The sequence below is a fragment of the Cherax quadricarinatus genome, chromosome 19, assembly GCF_038502225.1.
Source record: "Cherax quadricarinatus isolate ZL_2023a chromosome 19, ASM3850222v1, whole genome shotgun sequence".
Taxonomy (NCBI): domain Eukaryota; kingdom Metazoa; phylum Arthropoda; class Malacostraca; order Decapoda; family Parastacidae; genus Cherax; species Cherax quadricarinatus.
In genome coordinates this window covers 29,594,001-29,615,631 of record NC_091310.1, presented here as the reverse complement: position 1 = coordinate 29,615,631, position 21,631 = coordinate 29,594,001, and the positions used below count along the sequence as shown (strand labels likewise).

Below are 21,631 nucleotides of genomic sequence, written 5' to 3'. Positions count from 1 at the left end.
GTTATGCAGACTACTGCATAACAGTAGAAATAATGTCAACCCATTAGTGACCGAGTATTAGAATGGCTAGTTGGACACTTATTGGACGGTGGCATCATTTGTTTACTCTCGAACATCGGCAAAAATACAACATTTCTGCTACTTTGAGCTCAATTTCAAGGTCCTTTTCATTGTAAAACCAATCAAAATCATCTCTTTCTGTAATACATCTTCCATTCTATCAAACAAGACCAAGAAAACAAGAATACAATCATAAATACTCTATGAAAATACACTTCAAAGTCAGCGTTTTAATCCAAAAAACACGATCAGAGGCTTTTTTTTTTTGTCTCATTAGGCATGGCTGACAAATAGGCAACAGTGTTTTTGCATAAATGGGGAGAAATCAGAATGGGGGCACGTCACAAGCAGTGTTCCGCAGGGGTCAGTGTTGGGCCCGTTGTTCACAATTTACATAAACGATATAGACGAGGGAATAAATAGTGACATAAGCAAATTTGCTGATGACGCCAAAATAGGCCGGCCAATTCATTTTAATGAGGACACTAGAGCACTCCAGGATGATTTGAATAGACTGATGCAATGGTCGGAGAAGTGGCAGATGCAGTTTAATATAGACAAATGCAAAATTCTAAATGTTGGACAGGAAAATAACCATGCCACATATAAACTAAATAATGTAGATCTTAATACATGTACTACTGATTGCAAAAAGGATTTAGGAGTTCTGGTTAGCAGTAATCTAAAACCAAGACAATAGTGCATTAGTGTTAGTGGGTCATTGGGCTCATCTGGGGGGGGGGGGGATGAACCTGCTTCACATGGGTCAGTAGGCCTACTGCAGTGTTCCTCCTTTATATACTGCATGCTGCAGGATTTTTTTATACTGCACACACTGACCACACAAGACTCATTCTCTCACATGTGGGCCTACCAGCTTTCTCCCACTTGATTTGAAGCTGCAAGAATTTCGGCATATTAATAGGTCACTGACACTGGCTCGTAAGACAACACCGGCAGTCAGAGGGTTAATTTAGAGAAAACCTTAGGAAATGGACTAACTTACCTGTACCAGTAGTAAGATCAGGATAAGTTATTTTATGTATATATGTGTGTGTGTATACAGTAATATTAATATACTGTACACACACACATTGTTATACTTTTTATTATAGATGTTAAAAATTCTATTTTATTGTGCAACTGTTTATGAATTGAAAATTACAGTGGACCCCCGGTTAACGATATTTTTTCACTCCAGAAGTATGTTCAGGTGCCAGTACTGACCGAATTTGTTCCCATAAGAAATATTGTGAAGTAGATTAGTCCATTTCAGACCCCCAAACATACACATACAAACGCACTTACATAAATACACTTACATAATTGGTCGTATTCGGAGGTAATCGTTATGCGGGGGTCCACTGTATTTTTTACATAATGTATGGTAGCTCACTTTATTAAAGATAACATGTACTGTACTGGGATAGGAAAAGCATGCAGGTTTTTAAGAAAATTTTGCAAAACTTAAAGCAAACAGGAAAAAATAAAAAGTTTAAAATACGATCTCAGAAAACGTGCCACAACGTTAAAAGAGAACACTGAAGACAATTTATCTTTTTCTTTCAATTCACTGACTATTTGAAATTGTCACCAAAATGGCTTCCCTATCAGTTCATGAATGATTCTCCCCCCTTTAGTGAAAGATGACCTTAAATCTACTAAAAGCCAGCTTTCAAATCTTAAAAAAAAAAAAAAAAAAAAAAAAATGTACACTGCCATTAAGTCATATTAATCAAATACAAGGCCATTACAGTGGAACCTCCGTTTTCGTATGCCCTGGTTTTCATAGGATTCGGTTTTCAACGACTTTTTTCATTTAAATTTTGTCCCAGTTTTCGTACATCCGCTTGGTTTTCATAGAGTTGACAATGGTCCGCCGTACCAAACATGCCCGCCTGCCTGCGGCCACACAAATCATCCCATACGTTCTGACTTAGTCTGGCTTTGTTTCTTGAGTGAGCATTGTGAGAATGTGCCTTCATCAGTGATTAAGGACATGTGTGCAAAGTGGAATGAGTTGCAAAGTTTCGTGGAGAAATATCACCCTAACAAAGCTGTTGCAAGCATTCTGACTGCAACATGCTCAATGACAATGCCTTGTTCCATTTTGGGCAAATCTTAGAGATGCCAGAAACAGACCTCTGAACATTTTTTTTTTTTATGCGACGAGAGTCCAGTGACCTAAGCTGGTCCCAGTGCCAGTAAAAGAAAGAAGGGAAATAACCCAGGAGAGGGCCTTGATACCTGAAGTCCTTATGAAGGGGGATTCCACTTATAAACAATAAGCTCTCCTCCTTCCTCTCCCCTTCTCACTGTCTTCTATATGCCAAGAAGAGTCTTCAATAAAGGTAAAAGTGATATTCAGTGTTCATTTATCCATTTCATTAGTCATTTATATTTCTCATTGTTTTCTGTATGTAAAACTATAGTTATTCTCTATAAAATGTATTTTTTGTAAATATTTTTGGGTGTCTGGAACGGACTAATTGAATTTACGTTATTTTTTATGGGAAATATTGCTTCAGTTTTTGTACAGTTTGGTTTTCGTCAGACTTTCTGGAATGAATTAATCATGAAAACTGAGGTTCCACTGTACTTTATCAAAAAAAATTAAAACTTGTGCTTCTGTATTAAGAAAATGTTTGTGAAAATCTAAACATTAATTATTTTATGATACATCAATGATTTTGCACGACTAAGCAATACCTGCCACATTGGCATAACCTATATAATTGCAAATTAAACAAGTTTCTTGAATAATGTGAAAAACACCAGCTACAACTTGTGAAGCAACCAACATTACTACCACCATGATGACAACATGCATGGATATATCTATTCCTTTCTCTACTACCTTAGAGAACCAGCCTAGACTGTCATATGGCACAGCAAGATCATTCATTGCAAATACAGCATTACTAATATTATGCTCACTAGTTAACTGAATTTTCTGAATGCTTGAAGATGTGTTATCTCCTGTTTCTAACGAGTTAATTTCTTCAGCTGTATTTTCCGAAGAAGAAACAAGAGTTCTCTTTTGGCGAGATAACTTTACCGTGTGTAGCTGTGCAGATGCAGCCAATAGGTGGTCCACAATATCTTTCAGTGCAAGAATTATTTTATCTTCAATGTTGCGAATTTGTGTACTTGTGTGATCAGTCTTTACAGTTTCATTGATATATCTATATCTGGCCTCTATCTTAACTTGTGGAGAACTGTGATTATAGAGGCTATGAAACCCTTTCTGTAAAGATAAAATATTCAGATGATTGTTTGGCATTCAGACAAGATATTTAACCTTTTCATGCAATTATACCTCTATTATATCTAACTTAACTAGAATTTAATTTCTCTTTCAAATAATTATAGGACCATTCTGAATTTCAACTTGCTTCAACTCACCTCTGGTAAGCTTTCATTTCTACTTTCTACCAGTATCTTGCTTTTCTGAGGCCTCAGACTATCAATAGTTGTGTCTAAGAATCTACTGAGGTCTTCTGCAGTGGTCACCATGTGATTTGTTCTGATGGGCAAGTCTCGTTCTTTGCAGCAGTATACACTCAGGTCATCACATGACACATTGAGAACCTTGGTAAAAAAGATATTTTAGAGGGTATATTTAACACCTTTAAATTTTTGCTCTATACCAAACAAAATTATTTAAACTTGAGAAAGTGGTAACATTCAATGAGTAAAGGAAAAAATTTAAAAATCCACATTATTCTTGTTAATACAGCATAGAGGAAAAACTATCCCATTACCTGCTTACAAATTTTGGAGCTAATGCTCTGCTCTCATGTTACATTTAAAGAGCACATTCCATACTGTACATATTATAGTCTACAAAATCTATTAAAATGGCAATTACTACTAAATTTAGGCATTAAATGCCATATAACACACATCTCCAAGTAGCTTGAATAAAGTTACCTTTAATTTCCATATTAAGCATTTCTTTGGAATCTGTAACTGTACTCTACATAAAAAAAAGTTTTGGTAAACAAATACAATGGTACCTTGACTTAAGAGTTTAATTCATACCATGACCGAGCTCATAACTCGGTTTGTTCATATATCAAGTAAATTTTCTTCATTGAAATTAACTGAAATGCCATTAATCCATTCCAGCCCCCCCCCCTCCCCCCCCCCGAAAAAAAACACAATTTTATTGTTATGGGTTTTTAAATAAGAAAAATGTATTTATAAAAAAGAAATATTGTATAAAAACAATAAAAGAGAATGTAAAGAAATAAACTGGTTTTATAAAGTGTATTTACCTTGGAGATCAGACGACTTGGGCTAACGAAAGATGCTGGCGGAGGTGGAGGGTGGAAAAGACAGGCAGAGGAGATTGGAGGAGTTAGTTTCATTTCCTGCTTTTTCGGTCGTTTTCATTCATCATAAACTCGCTTAACTTACTTGCTACACTCTTAATGCTACATTTTATCGCTGAACTTAAGGGAAGGCATAAGCAATTTGGACCCTCATTTTTTTTTCTCTCGTCCGATTTCTTTCATTTTTGGTGTACATGAAGACGAGTTCATAACCAAGATAGCAAGTTTCAATAAAATAGCCCATTTTTTTCTGAGAAAATCACTTTTGTTTCAGCATTTTCCTTGTGAAACTAGTGATCTAGTGCAGTTAGCCTCACAAAAACTCAGTTTTCTCTTACCCAGGACCAAAGAACACGTTATAGGAAGGAGCAGTAATTATTTTATGTGTGGGATTGGTCGTCAACACTCGCCATATCATGGCCTATTTTATTCATTCTAGAGTGTATATCATATTTCTATGTTATTTATAGTGTTTATTATATCATATTAGATCAATTCTAACAGATGAATAAGCCATAGATTTGATATTAGCGTTATATTGAAGCATTTTCTCCTGCCTAGTGACCCACACCTTTGGGTTTGCCCTCCACATCACCTGCAGTTTTTCTTTTAGAATCTTATGCAACTTAAAGGCTCTGGGGTTTTCCGAATGATATACAAACAGCAGCTTGGGCTTGCAGTCACCACTTGCATTGGTGCACAGTGCAAGGGTTAACCTATCCTTCATGGGTTTGTGGCCTTGCATCATCATCTCTTCATTTATGCAAGTCCTCCTTGGCATCGTCTTCCACAATAGCTCTGTCTCGTCACAGTTGAAGACTTGTTAAGGGATGTATCCTTCAGCTGACGTCACTTCTGCAGTTTTGAGGCAATATTGCGGATGTTGTAGTGTTTGCAGCGCCAACTAGTGGTGGCATATCTGAAGCTTGCTCATAACTAGTATTTTGGCTTGCAACTCGAAGCAAAAAATCAACAGAGCGATGGATCATAACTCAGAAAACTCGTAAGTTGGGGTACTCTTAAGTCAAGGTACCACTGTATTGGATGAAAATGACATACCGCATGCATAAACTTTGCAAAGATCAGGGTAGGCAAGACTTGTAGATTGCTTAAATTTTGTTGGAACAGTTACCAATAACTAATTAACATGTTACAGCCAATGACTTGCTTAACAAGGGATTAGAAACATTAATTCCCACTGACCTTGTGGAGAGGAACTACTGGAATGTGGACTGGGCAAGTTGTATTTGCATTAGTACACCAGCAAGAGTAAGGTCTTATCATGCCTGCAAAACTTAGCAGCTGTTCTAAGGCTATCACATCCACCCTAAAAGAAATTTTTTTTTTTATCAAAATCACACTAATTTTGAGTACAGTCATTAAGGAAAGTTAACTAGTGTTTGCTATTAAGCATCAGTATACATTGTGTTCTCCCCTTGCCATTATAAGTAATAATAATAGTGCTAAAACCAAGAGCCGTACAGTGCTGCAGAGAGGAATGTGCAAAGGTAGGGGAGAGTGCAAAAGTAAAAATCTGAATCAAAGTTGATGCAATAAGTTTGTTTGTTAAAAAGTCAGGAGAGATTACTTTTAAAACATCATATTCCTATATTATTTTTGCAATAGTGTACTACTACCACCCTCAAGGGGTGAAGCAGACAAGGGGCTCATCTTTCCTTTCTTTCAACGCACCAGCCGTATCCCACCGAGGCAGGGTGGCCCAAAAGGAAAAACGAAAGTTTCTCCTTTTTCATTTAGTAATGTATACAGGAGAAGGGGTTACTAGCCCCTTGCTCCTGGCATTTTAGTCGCCTCTTACAACACACATGGCTTACGGAGGAAGAATTCTGTTCCAATTCCCCATGGAGGTGAGAGGAAATAAAAAAGAACAAGAACTAGTAAGAAAATAGAAGAAACCCAGAGGGGTGTGTATATATATGCTTGTACATGTATGTACAGTGTGACCTAAGTGTAAGTAGAGGTAGCAAGACATACCTGAAACCTTGCATGTTTATGAGACAGAAAAATGGACACCAGCAATACTACCATCATGTAAAACATTTGCAGGCTTTCGTTTTACACTCGCTTGGCAGAACGGTAGTACCTCCCTGGGCGGTTGCTGTCTACCAACCTACTACCTGTAACAAGGGGCTCATGATCAAAGGAAATGGACTTCTCTAACCCTTCCTCAGATCTAACCTGAATGCCTCCCATTCCCCAGGTGCTATAGGATCCCTAATCCAAGTACAGTATAGTAGGGTACCCCATATCCATGGATTCAGTATCTGCAGTTTCAGTTATCCACTGTTTACTTTGATGCAATAATAACCCTTAGTTTTGCTTAATAATGGCCCCAAAGTGCAAAAGCAGAGAAGCTGGCAGTTCTTCAAAACTGAAGAGAAACCATAAAATGTTTCCCATCAGTGAAAAGTGCTAGTTCTGGACTTACTTTGGATAATTTATCAATTAATCTATCATAAGTGTGTAGTTAAAGGAAAAATGACATGTATAGGGTTCACTACTATCCACGGTTTCAAATATCCATGGTAGGTCTTGGAATGTATCCCCCACAGATATGGGGGGAAGGGAGGGGACTACTGTAAATAAAAATGTTTGTTAAATTGTAATTTTAATATTTTTTAAACACACTGGCTGTCAACCAAGGTAGGGTGACCTACTGTATACTGATCTAAAATTTATAACTTTCTTCAAATTTTCACTGCTATTAAAAGTATGAAAAATTATAACTAAGGAGTATTATCAATGTTTTGGCCATTTGAACTTTTTGAGCTTTTAAAACCACAACAATTTCAGGGTACGTGTCAATTAACATTTTAAGAGTATTTCAAACTGCAATAGATTTGTAGATACCAAAAAAGTACTGATTCTCTATTGTATCTGGTATTATTCTAAAACATGGAAGTTAGTTAGAATCTAATAAATACAAACTACTGTACCTATACTAATGGCTCTTCCTCTCTGCTAAAGATTTCTCAGCATGAGTAGTCTAATATATAAAATAGTCAGGTCCAGATTACAATATGCTTTGTGTACTGTAAAAAGCTGGAGTTTATTCTCACCTCTTGAAAATGTTGTCTTCCAAAGTGGTTGGTGTTGCTGACCTTTGTAGAGTCTGTTTTGCTAGGCTGAAGGAGTTTGGCAGCATGTCTGCATTTACCACTGTAGCCCTGCTAAAATCAGCTAGCAACACTACCACCACTGAAGGAACAATATTGGAAAAGGAGACATTAATGCTACTCAGGAATGTCTTGACTATTACAGTTATTTAATTTTTTAATGTTGGATCATTGCACAAATTAATTTTCTCCGACGGGAAGAGAAATAACTACCAATATTTCTGATTTGCATTAAGTATTTTAAAGTTATTTCATGTTTTATATATATATACTCCAATAATTATACTTCTCTTTTAGTAAATGTTTACAGAAGGGGTTACTAGCCCATTGCTCCCGGCATTTTAGCCTCCTCATACGATACGCATGGCTTACAGAGGACAGATTCTTTTCCACTTCCCCATGGACAATAGAAGAAATAAAGAACAACAAGAGCTATTTAGAAAAAGGAGAAAAACCTAGATGTATGTATATATATATATGCATGTGCGTGTCTGAAGTGTGACCAAAGTGTAAATAGGAGTAGCAAGATATCCCTGTTATCTAGCATGTTTATGGGACAGAAAGAGACACCAGCAATCCTACCATCACGTAAAACAGTTACAGGTTTCTGTTTCACAGTCATCTGGCAGGACGGTAGTACTTCCATGGGTGGTAACTGTCTACCAACCTACTACCCTGCCTTGGTGGGAATCGGCCAGTGTGTTAATAATAAAATTATACTTATGTGTACCTTTACCTAAATAAACTTACACACTGTGCTGGCTTGCAGGTACACTTTAAAATCACTAAGAGTGTCTTGTTAGTTCTGAGGACGCATATGATAATATGCAATAATAATCACCGAGGTGCATTAAATGTTGTAGTATTACATTGATATAAACATTTTCATTAATCCCTCTATTTTTTCAAAATTATTTAATAAACGTGCAATGTAACAAATAAACAAATACACCCCACAGTAGAATAAATTAACAAATATGAGATGTTAGGTGTAGATGAAAGTATCAACCATAACCAGCACGTCCGTCTGTTTACATCCTCCGCACCTCTCTCACTTACTCGTTTTACCTCATTTATTTACCTCTCACCCTACATTAAGACGAGTATTTTAAGGTAAGTAATGAGTATACTGTGTGGGTATTTTACTCTTTATTGTTTTTAATGCCTAGTTCTATTGCTAACTTAATACAGTATGTTAGTGGAAACTTAGTTATCTAGAATTTATATGCGTTTGCAAGTGGAAAAAATGGCGTTCTGCTTTCTGGCGATGTCCGCTTTCCGGCAGAAGCCTGGAACTTAACCTGCCAAATAAGTGGGGCCCTACTGTACCCCAATGTACCTGTATGGCTCACAAATCCCTGAATGTGATATGGTCAGATTTCTCGGCCTACTGTTCGATCGTCAGTGTCTTAGAAACCTGCCATAGTCGGCTGAACTTCCTTAAAACCCTTCATGGGGGGGCAGATTGTCAAACCCTCCTTCAACGGCATTCAGCCCTAATTTTATCGAAGCTAGATTATGGTGACCAGATATGTTCTGCAGTCTCTCCTGCAACTCTTTCTAAACTCTGTCCCATCCATCATCAGGAATTACATTTATGTCTAGGTGCTTTTCTCTCCTCACCTGTTGAGAGCCTCTATGCAGAAGCAAATGTCCCATCCTTGAATGATTGTAGTGATGCTCATTGCCTCCGTTTTGTCCGCTCTCATGACCTTCACGAGCCTTCTACATACAGGATAGTAATACACGTCCATTATTTGTTTGCTGCCCCTGTTTACTTCATCCCTTACCTCATTATTTGCCCATTCTTTGGACCTTCCTAATGCCCCTGTACCTTCTGCTCGTGCCGTTTCATCACCAGCTCCAGGTGCTGAGGTTTTGCCCGACTGATACACCCGACCTCTATACTTCTTTGACCGTGCTTCCAGCTTCTCCCTCTATGGTGCGACAATTCTTGTATTGCTCACCCATCTCGAGTCGGACCAACTCCGGTCTCACACCTAAATGACCAAGACCATTAACTGATGACACTACTATTACTTCTCACTCTGCCCAGAAAAGACTGGCACGACACTCGCTTCCCTTACTATGTTCCAAAGTACACAATGGACCAAGTTTTCTTTTACTCTACAATGGACATCTACTGACTATCAGATCATAGTACTGAATCAGCAAGGCACTCCTACACCATATTGGTCAAAATATTTTGTTTCATGCTCTCAAGAGCAGTGAACGCATCGTCACGGTACAAAATGCTAGTGAAGCCCACAATTTTTCTCTCCTTACCACAGTAGATCCTATCCCTGTAACAATTCAAAAACACCATTCTCTTCATTCTTGTAGTGGTACCGTCATTCTACCTCACACCATTGTTAAACAATTTCCAGACGTGGTGACGACATTCTAGAACAGCTTGAGCTCCAAGACCTCCCAATTCTCCAAGTAGACATATACTACCTGCCTACAGGCAGAGATGCTACCCCTGCAATGTGGCTTGCTTAACTTTTGACTCTTGTGAGCTTCCATCTTCAGTTTATCTTGCGGGACACCATCTCCAAATCGGAGAATTGATCCCTACACCACAACAGTACAGAAATTGCAAAATTTTGCAGGTCCATGACAGAGTGCCCAGTCTGTGGTGCTGACTACCATACAAATACATCCTGCAGCCTGAATCCCTCTTGCCTTGATCATGATGAGGCTCAACCAGCTTTTTTTTGCAGTTGCCAAGTTTACCTAAAAGGACGGGAAATTTGTTGTCTGAAAGAGAAAGAAGGTTTTACATATGCTAAAGCAGTCTCTCATCTTCGCCTCCAGGGAAGAATTCCATGACTCTTATTCTAGAGTGGCTAAGAGACCTCCAACCTTTGTAGTACCTACTTCCACTGTCTCTAGTGTCACAACTTCCTTAGTCACCTCTAACTCTTGCAGTTCTTGCCTCCAAGGTCCTTGACACCTAATACTGTCTGTCCTTGATTCTTCATCTTCTTGCTCACATGTTTCTATGTCTACAAAACCTCGCACAATCACATCTTTCTCCTCACCTCTCTACTTCTCTAAAGTCTAAACCATCCCCAAAGTTCAAACCTCATTTTACCCCTTCTTCACACAGCCTTTCCAAATATTTTTCCTTTCCAGTCTCTGTACCTAGTTTTTTACCTCTTACTAGTTCTGTTATGAGTGTAGAGGTTCATCTTCCCCCTTCTACAGTCCCCTCTCCAGTCAGCTCCCAACTTTCTTCCTCTCCCTTCCCAAGTTTCTTCCCAAGTTAACTACCCACTCATCCCCCCTTCTTTGATAACTTCCATCACCTTTCCGATCTTTACTTACCCTCCCCCTTCTACCTCTGATGTACTACATGCAACTTCCTTGTCCTCAAACACTTTTGAGTTATCTCTGAATATTTATTTTTATTTTATTAACACATCGGCTGCTTCCCACCAAGCCAGGGTGGCCCAAAATAGAAAAAAATTCATACTCATTCACTATCATTGTCTTGCCAGAGGCATGCTTACACTACAGTTATAAAACTGCAACATTAACACCCCTCCTTCAGAGTATATATACTGTACTTCCCATCTCCAGGACTCAACTCTGGCCTGCAAGATTTGAGTCCTGGCTGTTGCTCACACTGCAACAGCACGTCAAGTCCTAAAAAGCATTTGTCTCCATTCACTCCTATCAAATACGCTCATTCATACTTGCTGGAAGTCCAAGCCCCTCGCACACAAAACCTCTTTTACCCCCTTCCTCCAACCTTTCCTAGGCTGACCCCTACCCTGCCTTCCTTCCACTACAGATTTATACACTCGAAGTCATTTTATTTTGTTCCATCCTCTCTACATGTCAGAACCACCTCAACAACCCCTCCTCAGCCCTCTGGATAATAGTTTTGGTAACCACGGACCTCCTCCTAATTTACAAACTACGAATTCTCTGCATTATATTCACATCACACATTGCCCTCAGACATGACATCTCCACTGCCTCCAACCCTCTCCTTGTTGAAACATTCACCACCCATGCTTCACACCCATATGATTGTTGGTATAACTATACTTTCATACATCTCCCTCTTTGCTTCCACGGACAAAGTTCTTTGTCTCCACAGACTCTTAAGTGCACCACTCACCCCTTTTCCCCTCATCAATTCTACGATTCACCTCATCCTTCACAGACCCATCTGCTGACACGTCCACGCCTAAATATCTGAATACATTCATCTCCTCCATACTCTCTCCCTCCAATCTGATATCCACTCTTTCGTTACCTAATTTTTTGTCATCCTCATCACCTTACCCTTTCCTATATTCACTTGTAATTTTCTTCTTTTACATACCCTATCAAACTCTTCCACCAACCTCTGCAACTTTTCTTCAGAATCTCCCAAAAGCAGTATGATCAGCAAAGAGCAACTATGACAACTCCCATTTTGTGCTAGATTGTCTTTTAACCCCACACCTACCTGGAGTTTACCTGGAGAGAGTTCCGGGGGTCAACGCCCCCGCGGCCCGGTCTGTGACCAGGCCTCCTTAGGTCAGTGTCCCAGGATGCGACCCACACCAGTCGACTAACACCCAGGTACCCATTTTACTGATGGGGAACATAGACAACAGGTTGAAAGAAACACGTCCAATGTTTCTACTCTGGCTGGGAATCGAACCCAGGCCCTCACCGTGTGAAGCGAGAGCGTTAACCACCAGGCCACCAGAGCCCTGCACATTCACTTCTCTTACAACCCTATCTACAAATATACTGAACAACCACGGTGACATCACACATCCTTGTCTAAGGCCTACTTTTAGTGGGAAATAATCTCTTACTCTCCTACATATTCTAACATGAGCCTCACTATCTTCGTATAAACTCCTCACTGCTTTCAGTAACCTACCTCCTCTTCCATACACCTGCAACATCTGCCACATTACCCCCCTATCCACCCTGTCATACGCCTTTTCCAAATCCATAAATGCCACAAAACCCTCTTTACCCTTATCTAAATACTGTTCACCTATATGTTTCACTGTAAACACTTGGTCTACAAAACCCCTATCCTCCCTAAAGCTTCCTTGTTTATATGCTATCCTACTCTCCGTCTTACTCTTAATTCTTTCAATAATAACTACCATACACTTTACCATAATTTTTGCACTCTTGTTCCATTTGCCTTTATAGAAAGGAACTATGCATGCTCTCTGTCAATTCCTAGGTACCTTAACCTCTTCCATACATTTATTAAATAATAGCACCAACCACTCCAAAACTATATCCCCACCCGCTTTTAACATTTCTATCTTTATCCCATCAATCCCAGCTGCCTTACCTACTTTCATTCTGCCCACTGCCTCACGAACTTCTCCCACACTCACAACTGGCTCTTCCTCACTCCTACAAGATGTTATTCCTCTTTGCCTTATACACGAAATCTCAGCTTTCCTATCATCAACATTAACAATTCCTCCATCTTCCCGATACCTCTAACTCCATTTAATAACTCTCCACTCCTATTTTTAACTGTCAAATCCATTCGTTCCCTAGGCTTCCTCAACTTATTAATCTCACTCCAAAACTTTTTTATTTTCAACAATATACGGAGACAAACCCACTGATGGACAGTGATCCACCTCCCATCTCTCCTCACTCGTCTATTATTATTATTATAAGGGGGAAGCGCTAAACCCGGAGGATTATACAGCGCCTGGGGGGGGGGATGTGGAAGGCATTCAGGCTTAATTCGGGGAACTGGAGCACAGATCCAATTCCCTAAATCAAGAGCCCCTCACCAACATCAAGGAACCATCCTTGAGGGGCTCACTCGTCTAAACTACCTGCACAACTCTTTCTTCGCGAAGTTCCAGTCCTTTGCTGCTTACTCGTTTTCCACTGCCTCCCCATGTAGACTTTCATACCCCTACTAGTTCATGGACACGTACCACTTCATATTCCCAGTATACTTTTCTTGCAAATCATGGCTTATTTACAGTGAGTATACGAGGCCTTGGGTAATCGCGGTGATCTTCAGGTGTTGCTCTCAAAGATTTTCCTGTTTGTGTCTGTTTACAAGAACCTAAATTATGCTCTGCAGTTATCCATCCCGTCTCGGGCTAAGTTTTATTACATTCATCTGATCCTTATCCCAAGGGAACTTTTAATGAAAGTGCACTTCTTGTGCGCACTGGTATACCATACCATCAGATCTTCATTCATACTTTGCTGCATTACACAGCAGCCTGCATCTACTTTAACATACTAGCTCTCACTGGCCCTGCTGAAAGTTTGATGCAGACTGACTTTTTAACAAAGTACTTACTGCATCAACTGTGATCCTGCTTTTCTTCTTGCATTTTTCCCTACTCCAATTAGCCTCCACCCTCGCACTCCAGCACTACACCATCACCTTTGCACATTACTGCTTTCCCACATCTTCCTGCAGCGCTGTAGGATCCTCTCGGGTTTAGCACTTGATTTTGTTATCTACTTCACAATCAATCGACCAACTACGCAGGATTGACGATTCCCTCAACTTACTGTTCCTGCTGACACCTCGTAGTCCTCATTATGTTACCTGGAGAGTATACCTGGAGAGGGTTTCGAGGGTCAACGCCCCCGCTGCCCTGTCCGAAACCAGGCCTCGTGGTGGATCAGGGTCTGATTAACCAGGCTGTTACGGCTGGCCGCACGCAAACTGACGTATGAACCACAGCCCAGCTGGTCACGTGCCTGTCCAGTCCCTTCTTGAAGACAGCCAGGGGTCTATTGGTAATCCCCCTCATGCATACTGGGAGGCAGTTGAACACTTGGGGTGGAAGGCATTCAAGACTCAATTCAGGGAACTGGAGCATAGATCCAAATTCCTAGATCAAGAGCCCCTCACCAGCGTCAAAGAACTCCCCTTGAAGGGTTAACAAATGTTAACTTTGCTTGTTACGTTAGTTTTGATGCAGTTAGAAATCTTTATACACAAAAATTGTACCTATTATACATTACTAACCTTCCATCGAGAGCAACAGCATCCTGACGGCTACTGATATTTCCTGCTGACTCGCTTCTACGAATTCCAACAATCAATGTTTTTCCCTGTTACAAGGATACTTCGAATGGTTTCCTATATAGTAATAAAATCATCACTGATGGAAAGCTGCGAACGGCGATATAGAGAACAGAGAGAGAGAGAGAGAGACTCACACAACCTCTCCCTATGGTAGTCAACAGCCAACTAGTCACAGTTCTGACGCAGAGGCATAGCTAGTAACTACCATTGTGCTAATGATGGGGTATCTCCTCCCCTACATCATCATAAAAATAATAATAATAGTTTCGGCATATTTCATTATTATTATTTAGCGTTTTTTCTTTCAAGAAATTCACAAAAGCACCGTTTGTACAGTTAGTTTAACATTTTTTTTTTTTTATTTTATTTAGAACAATACAATACAAGAGATAGATAAAGACAAAAACAGGTCTTACACAGAATAAATCATTAACAACCACACAAACATGAACTTGAGATAACACAAATATCCCTCCTCACCCATACATGAAAAACCCCTATACCTATGATAACCAATAAACGACTAATTCCAATTGCATTGGTATATGATTAACAAAACACACCATAATATGCATATATTGTCACTTTGTAAATTATAAAGTAGGACACCGTATACGTTAAATACAATTAACGTAATGTATTGAGAATAAGGTAAAAACAATATGTTCATCAAACACAGAATATATTAATAAACAAGGATCCAACACACTGACACCTCTACAAGCATCTAAAAACATGCATATGAGTAACATACATAGAACAATGTCCTACTGCAAAATCAAACACATATATTGAGTATACTCGTCACAAACCATGAATACACATCATACGCCCAAGTTCATACACATTCACCCGCTACATACCAGGAGGCGACCCCGTTTCCACCCCTGACAGCCCATCAACATAACACATTGTACCATCCCTACCCTGCCCCACCCACCTAATTTACAAATTTAATAAAACCTCTAATGTAAGGTCTCTATATCCCTCAGAGAAATCCCGCTCCCACCTCCTCCCATAAAGTTCTCTATTACGGCACAACGTTTTATAAAACGTAACAGCCAATACCCTCCTCTTCACCTCACTTACCCCTTTCCCCCTCATTCCCCACATAATGTAGACATAATCTACCATAATGTACCCCACAGCCCTAATAATACATTCATCCATACCCCCCACATCAAGACTCAATGCCCGCAGAACAGAGAAGTATTGACCACTTATCTTATGCAACACCCTACTCAACCAACCCCTGACGCACCCCAACCCCTCACAAAAATACACTACATGGAATGCAGAATCCTCCCCGCCACATATTCCACATACCCCCCCCCCCTCAACCACCCGTCTAGCTCGTAAGACCACTCCCGATGGTAAAATCCCATGCAAAAACCGATACATCACCTCACGTCCACGGGGTTGTAACCTTAACCTACCAAACCTTCTCCATATACATCCCCAGTCATACATGGGGAAAATCCCCTCCACCGGAGCCACAACCCTTTCCGCCGACATCCTACACAGCCTACTTATTTTTACCTTACCCAGATCCCTAACCATCACCACTGCCCTCAAAATAGTTTCACACTCCCTCAACTCCGTCCCAGAAAACATGCGTTTCAATTTATTGTGTACCTTAACCAACCCCCCCCCCCACTCACACCCTCCCTCATCACCTCCCTTTTAATGAAGATACATTTGACCCTCCTCTTTAAGTTCATTAAACCCAACCCCCCCTGACGCACAGGTAACATTACTATATCCCTTCTAAGCCAATCACAACCTGAACCCCACAAAAATTTAAAAAACCCTCTAAGTATAGTTGCAATTGCCGTCCCCGTTAAAGGGAACACGGCAGCCACATGCCAAACCTTGCTATACAATAAAACGTTAATTACAATGGCACGCTGCACAAGGGTCAAATGATAAGGCCGCAATGCTCCCAATCGACCCAGTATCCCTTCTACCAACCTGCCCGAATTATTAACACGTGCAACCTCAAGATCATCTGCATAGATTAGACCACAAATTTTTAATGACATCACCCGCTTCTTTACGACTGCACTACCCCACTCGATCCTCTCCCCCCAAGTTCCTAACCCCATAACCATGGACTTCTCCGAATTTACCCTCATACCAGTTGCACATGCAAACGTGTCGACCACTCCATCTAAGGCGTTTATGGACATCCCCTCTCTAACCAATACAGTGGTATCATCTACATACCCTATGAGAACAGGCCAAACGCCCCCAGTACCCCCCCAACCCCTTCACGAACGCCCATATGGCGCTCCACCATTCTATAAAAGGGGTCCTGTATGCATGCAAATAAAAGCTGTGACATAGGACACCCCTGTCTAAGACCTCTGCCCATTACAATCCTCCCCCTAATCTTCCATTAATCTGTACTCTCACCATTGCCCCTCTATATAACGCCTCTACCCATCCCACTATTTCTTCCCCATAGCCCTGTTTCCTAAGGATAGCTCTCAACGCCTCTCGCTCCACCCTATCATAAGCTCCTTGCCAGTCTAGTGCAACCAAACCCACCCCTCCCCCCCCTTTTTCTTCCACAAAATCCCTTAAAAGACCATGTCCCACCCCCATAGACCTACCTGGCAACCCAAACTGGGTTTCCGATACAACCCTCCCTACAACACACTTGAGCCTATTTCCTAAAATTTTTGCAAATAACTTATAATCCGCGCATAACAACGATATTGTTCTATAGTCCCTGAGCGAACGCTGTTCCTTACCCTTCGGTACCAAAACAACTACAGCTGTTGCCTGTCTTTCACCCAACCTTCCCCTTACCTTCATCAAGTTCAGTAACCTCACCAAAAAACCTTTTATTAACTCCCAATGCTGTTGATAAAACTCCGCCGGCAGTCCATCGATTCCCGGTGCTTTGCCCTTTCGCATGGCACTCAAAGCTCTCCATATTTCCCCCTCAGTTATGTCCCCCCCCCAAAGCTTCCCTATCACTGTGTCCTAACCTACATGGCACACTTCCACACACCCTCACTAAATCCCCTAATCCTACCCCTTCCTCCCGCCAATACTTTTCGTACCACGTATCCGCAAACAACCCCATCCCATCCGTAGTGTGGATAACCTGACCCGCCCTATACCCTCCCACCGACTCAAGAACCTCCAAACATGGAATAGCTGTTGCCTGCTGACGTTGTTTTTGTCTGCGCAACACACACGAAGACGGCCTATCTCCCCATAACACCTCCTCCACCCCCGCCATTACTCTCACCGCTTGGAACCGCTCGTCCTGAATTTCCCGCAACCGCTCTTTAAGTATCATAATGTTGTCCATCGGATAGACACCCTCTACTGTCCCTTTTACATAACAACCCCGTAACCTGTCCTCCAAATAATTAATCAACCCAAATTTTAAAGAATTAATCCTTTTCCCCTCCCTCACATAATAATGCCGAATCCGGTCCTTAGCCACACCATCCCACCACGTCACCACGTCCTCCACACCTTGTACCTCCTCAGTTAATCTCTCCCACAGCTCCCGAAAACCCCCCAACCCCTCCTCATCTTCCAACAGACTCGTATTTAATTTCCAATATCCCCTAGAGATACAAGCTAGAGAATCCCACTCTACTTCTGCGACAACCGCCCTATGATCTGAAAAAGCTAGGTCAATAGTACGGACAGACTTTGACAATACCTTATGAGATATATACAACCTGTCTAACCTAGCCGCGTAACCTCGCCTCACGAAAGTATGCTCCACCTCCCACGCTCCCCCACCTACCACATCCCTCAACTTAACGTCCACCAATAGATTGCGTAATGCTGTCAACATATGCCCCGCCCCTCGTGGTTCCACATCCGCTCTCCTGATCACACAATTCCAGTCCCCACCTACGATGGCCACTTCAGGTAAACCACGGAAAGCAAAAACTAGATCATCACACACAAAATCCCTCTTTACTTTCATATCATTTTCAGCTGGTGCATACACACTTACAAAGGTTACCCTCTGCCCCATCCACCACCCATCCACACGCAACACCCTCCCCCCCCCACCCCCTTCACGTCTTTGCAACACAAATGGGCTCGCCTCCTTTATCAATAAACCCACACCACCTTTCAAACGTGCCGATGGCAGAGTCAACACCTTATACCCTTCCACCTCGAGCACTCTACCATCCCTGAAATTATGCTCCTGTAGAAAGACTACGTCCACTCTGTATCGACGTAAGAGCATACGAAAGCATTCCCTCTTCACACCAGTACACAGTCCATTCACATTCACAGTCATGCACTTAAGGCCTTTCTAAAGCTTCCAACCCTTTCTCCTCTCACCCTTCCCAGGGCCTCTTGCCCCAGGGTCAACATGTGGTTTGTCACCATCCACCCCCCCCCCCTTTTCGATGCCTCTTATCCTGGCTGTCACGAGAATATACATCCTTCCTCCCAGACCTCTGCGCGGGCGTCAGGACATCATCTGAGTCTGACGCAGCCGCCCTCTTCCTCGTGACACTCTCTACCGCCATACTGTCTTCCGAAGATTCCTCACAGTGAACATCAACCTCTACTGTGACCTGTCGCACAGAGCTCGGTGACTCCTCTCTGTGCCTGCAGTTGTCCTCCTTCCTTCTCGTGCCTGTCCCGCCACACTCTCCTTTCAACTCAGGCACCATTTCACGGACCAAGCCATTATCCTCGCCCGAAGAAGGTAAAGTTTTCAATACCTCGTCGAGCTCCTTCTCCAGCTCTTGCACCTCCTGCTGAATTAGCACTTCCTCCCCCGTCACCGGCAAAGTGGCCATTTTTGGCTCCACACAACTCGTGCCTCACCCATCATGCACCACAAGAGACTCTTCTACAATTTCACTCCACAGACGGCCATCTCCTCGGTTTCCTTTGGAATTCTCCTCAACGACATCCACACCTGTAACTGGTGCTCCACCTGTTTGCGCCAGCGCCCTCCACTGCCTCCCACACGTCGCTGCCATATGGCCACACTCCCCACACAACCTGCATGTCCGTCGCTGCCCAGCATACGCCACTAGAATCTGGGTCCTAAACTCCGGCATCACGACGTATGATGGGATCGGGTGCCTCAGTGTCATTTTGAGGGAGAATGTACCCTCCGGACGTCCCATGTACGCACCTGCCGCCCACTTGCCTTGGGTTGCCAGATGCACGGTACCATAAGCTGCAAACACCTTCCGTAAGTCCTCCTCGTCAGCCTCGAAGGGGACATTTCGCAACTTCACCCACATATAGTGGCGAGAGACGTCTATGAGTCGCACTTTGACAGCTGGAGTTACATCAATACTCACATGCTCAAATTTCGTCACTAACGACTCGTACACAGCCGTCGAATTTAACTTGACGAATAGACGATAGGCCCCATTCAGGGCCACACCATAAACCTCATCATCCTGCACTCCGTACGTTTCCCGGATGATTGCCGGAAGTAACACCTGCGCCGTAGAGGGGGAAATCGCCCCACGAAGCTGCTCAACGCCGACAGTGTTCACCCTACGTCGGATACTCAGCGCCATATTGTTGCTATGAGAGCTCTCCTGACAAACAGCAGAGGGGTGCTGTGCACAACCGCACTCCACCGCAGTCAGGCAGCTAATGATTAACATTATTATAATTATGCATCCCATACACAGCCTGTGGGCGGTAGTCGAAGGATTACTGAGGTATATAATGGGTCTAGGGACTGGACTGCACCAAGTCATCCCCTCAAAGGAGGTTCCTTGACGCTGGTGAGGGGCTCTTGATCTAGGGAATCGGATCTGTGCTCCAGTTCGCTGAATTGAGCCTGAATACCTTCCACTTCCCCCCCCCTTAACATGCGCTGTATAATCCTATGGGTTTAGCGCTCCCTCGTGATTATAATAGTTATAATAATAATAATGCACCAAGTCATAAATGCAGCTCTGCTGGAAGGAGAACTTTGAGATTTCGATTGCTACTGAAGCCATTATGGAATGTTTGAGGTTAGAACAGAGCCGTCGTTGATTATTTTTATCTACTAGCTGGATTTCACAAAAAAAAAACATTCCTATTGATCAGGCCGATAGGAGATGAGGGAGAAGAGAGGAGGGGTATTTTGACCCGATCCGAGAAAGGGAAGAAGCGTTCCAACTTACCGGATCAATAACCCTTTCGCTACACCAAGGAAATCCCCTTGAAGAGAGAAAAAAAAAACCTTCTGGAACTGTTATTGTAGTGAGAAACCATTATATAAATCCGCCTTAATGATGGTGGTAATACCCTCCTCCTGGAGAAATTTTCTCCACAGGATGGATAATGAGAACCTTCAAAATTAGCGATGCCAAGCCCATGATGACACTCTTTAGGTCGCTTGTTCTATCAAGGCTGGAATACTGAAGTTCCTTGATCTGTACTCCCTGGAACGCAGGCGAGAGAAATGCATGATTATATACGCTTCAAAAATCCTAGAGGGATTAGTACCAAATTCACACACGAAAATCACTCCCCATGAACGCAAAAGACTCGGCAAATGATGTAACATCCCCCCAATGAAAAGCAGGGGCGTCACTAGCACGATAAGAGACAACACAGTAAGTGTCAGGGGCCCAAGACTATTCAATTGCCTCGCAGCATACATAAAGAGGATTACCAATAGACCCCTGACTGTCTTCAAGAAGGTTCTAGATTGGCACTTAAAGTCAGGTACCTGATCAGCCAGGCTGTGATTCGTACCTCGGTTTACGTATAGCCAATCGTAACAACCTGGTTGATCAGGGCCTGATCCACCATGAGGCCTGGTCACAGACCGGGTCGCGGGGGCGTTGACCCCCGAAACCATCTCCAGGTATACTCGAGATATAATGTGATCTTTTCTTTGACTACTTTCGTCCACAGTGGGCTTTATCAAGTCACTTGATAAAGCCCACTGTGTGAATGAAACGTAGTCAATAAAGGAGGGCATTATCCTACATTAATGTCTATTTTTCCCAGTTGGTAATAGGTAAAATATATTCTTTTATACCTTTGAATTTACAACCTGTTATCCTATCTCAGCTCATTTAAAG

At 42.0% G+C, this 21,631-nt stretch overlaps 2 protein-coding genes across 4 annotated transcripts in view; one reads left to right on the top strand and one right to left on the bottom strand.

Annotated features, from left to right (window-relative positions):
• Window positions 1-21,631, top strand: part of LOC138852929 (sorbitol dehydrogenase-like) — a 614,649-nt gene that overhangs the window by 232,227 nt on the left and 360,791 nt on the right. The window lies entirely within an intron of this gene.
• Window positions 1,757-14,792, bottom strand: LOC128688271 (uncharacterized). Of its 3 annotated transcripts, XM_070086613.1 has the most exons (6): window positions 14,526-14,792; window positions 9,369-9,534; window positions 7,478-7,616; window positions 5,601-5,724; window positions 3,466-3,651; window positions 1,757-3,307 (listed from the first exon to the last, which is right to left on the bottom strand). In XM_070086613.1, exons 3-6 carry the CDS (start codon window positions 7,561-7,563, stop codon window positions 2,759-2,761), a joined length of 945 nt encoding a protein of 314 aa, XP_069942714.1. In that variant the 5' UTR covers window positions 7,564-7,616; window positions 9,369-9,534; window positions 14,526-14,792; the 3' UTR covers window positions 1,757-2,758. The 3 variants fall into 3 exon arrangements, with proteins under 3 accessions (XP_069942714.1, XP_069942713.1, XP_069942715.1); XM_070086612.1 differs by lacking the exon at window positions 9,369-9,534 and having other exon boundaries at window positions 14,526-14,791; XM_070086614.1 differs by lacking the exon at window positions 9,369-9,534 and having other exon boundaries at window positions 14,720-14,759.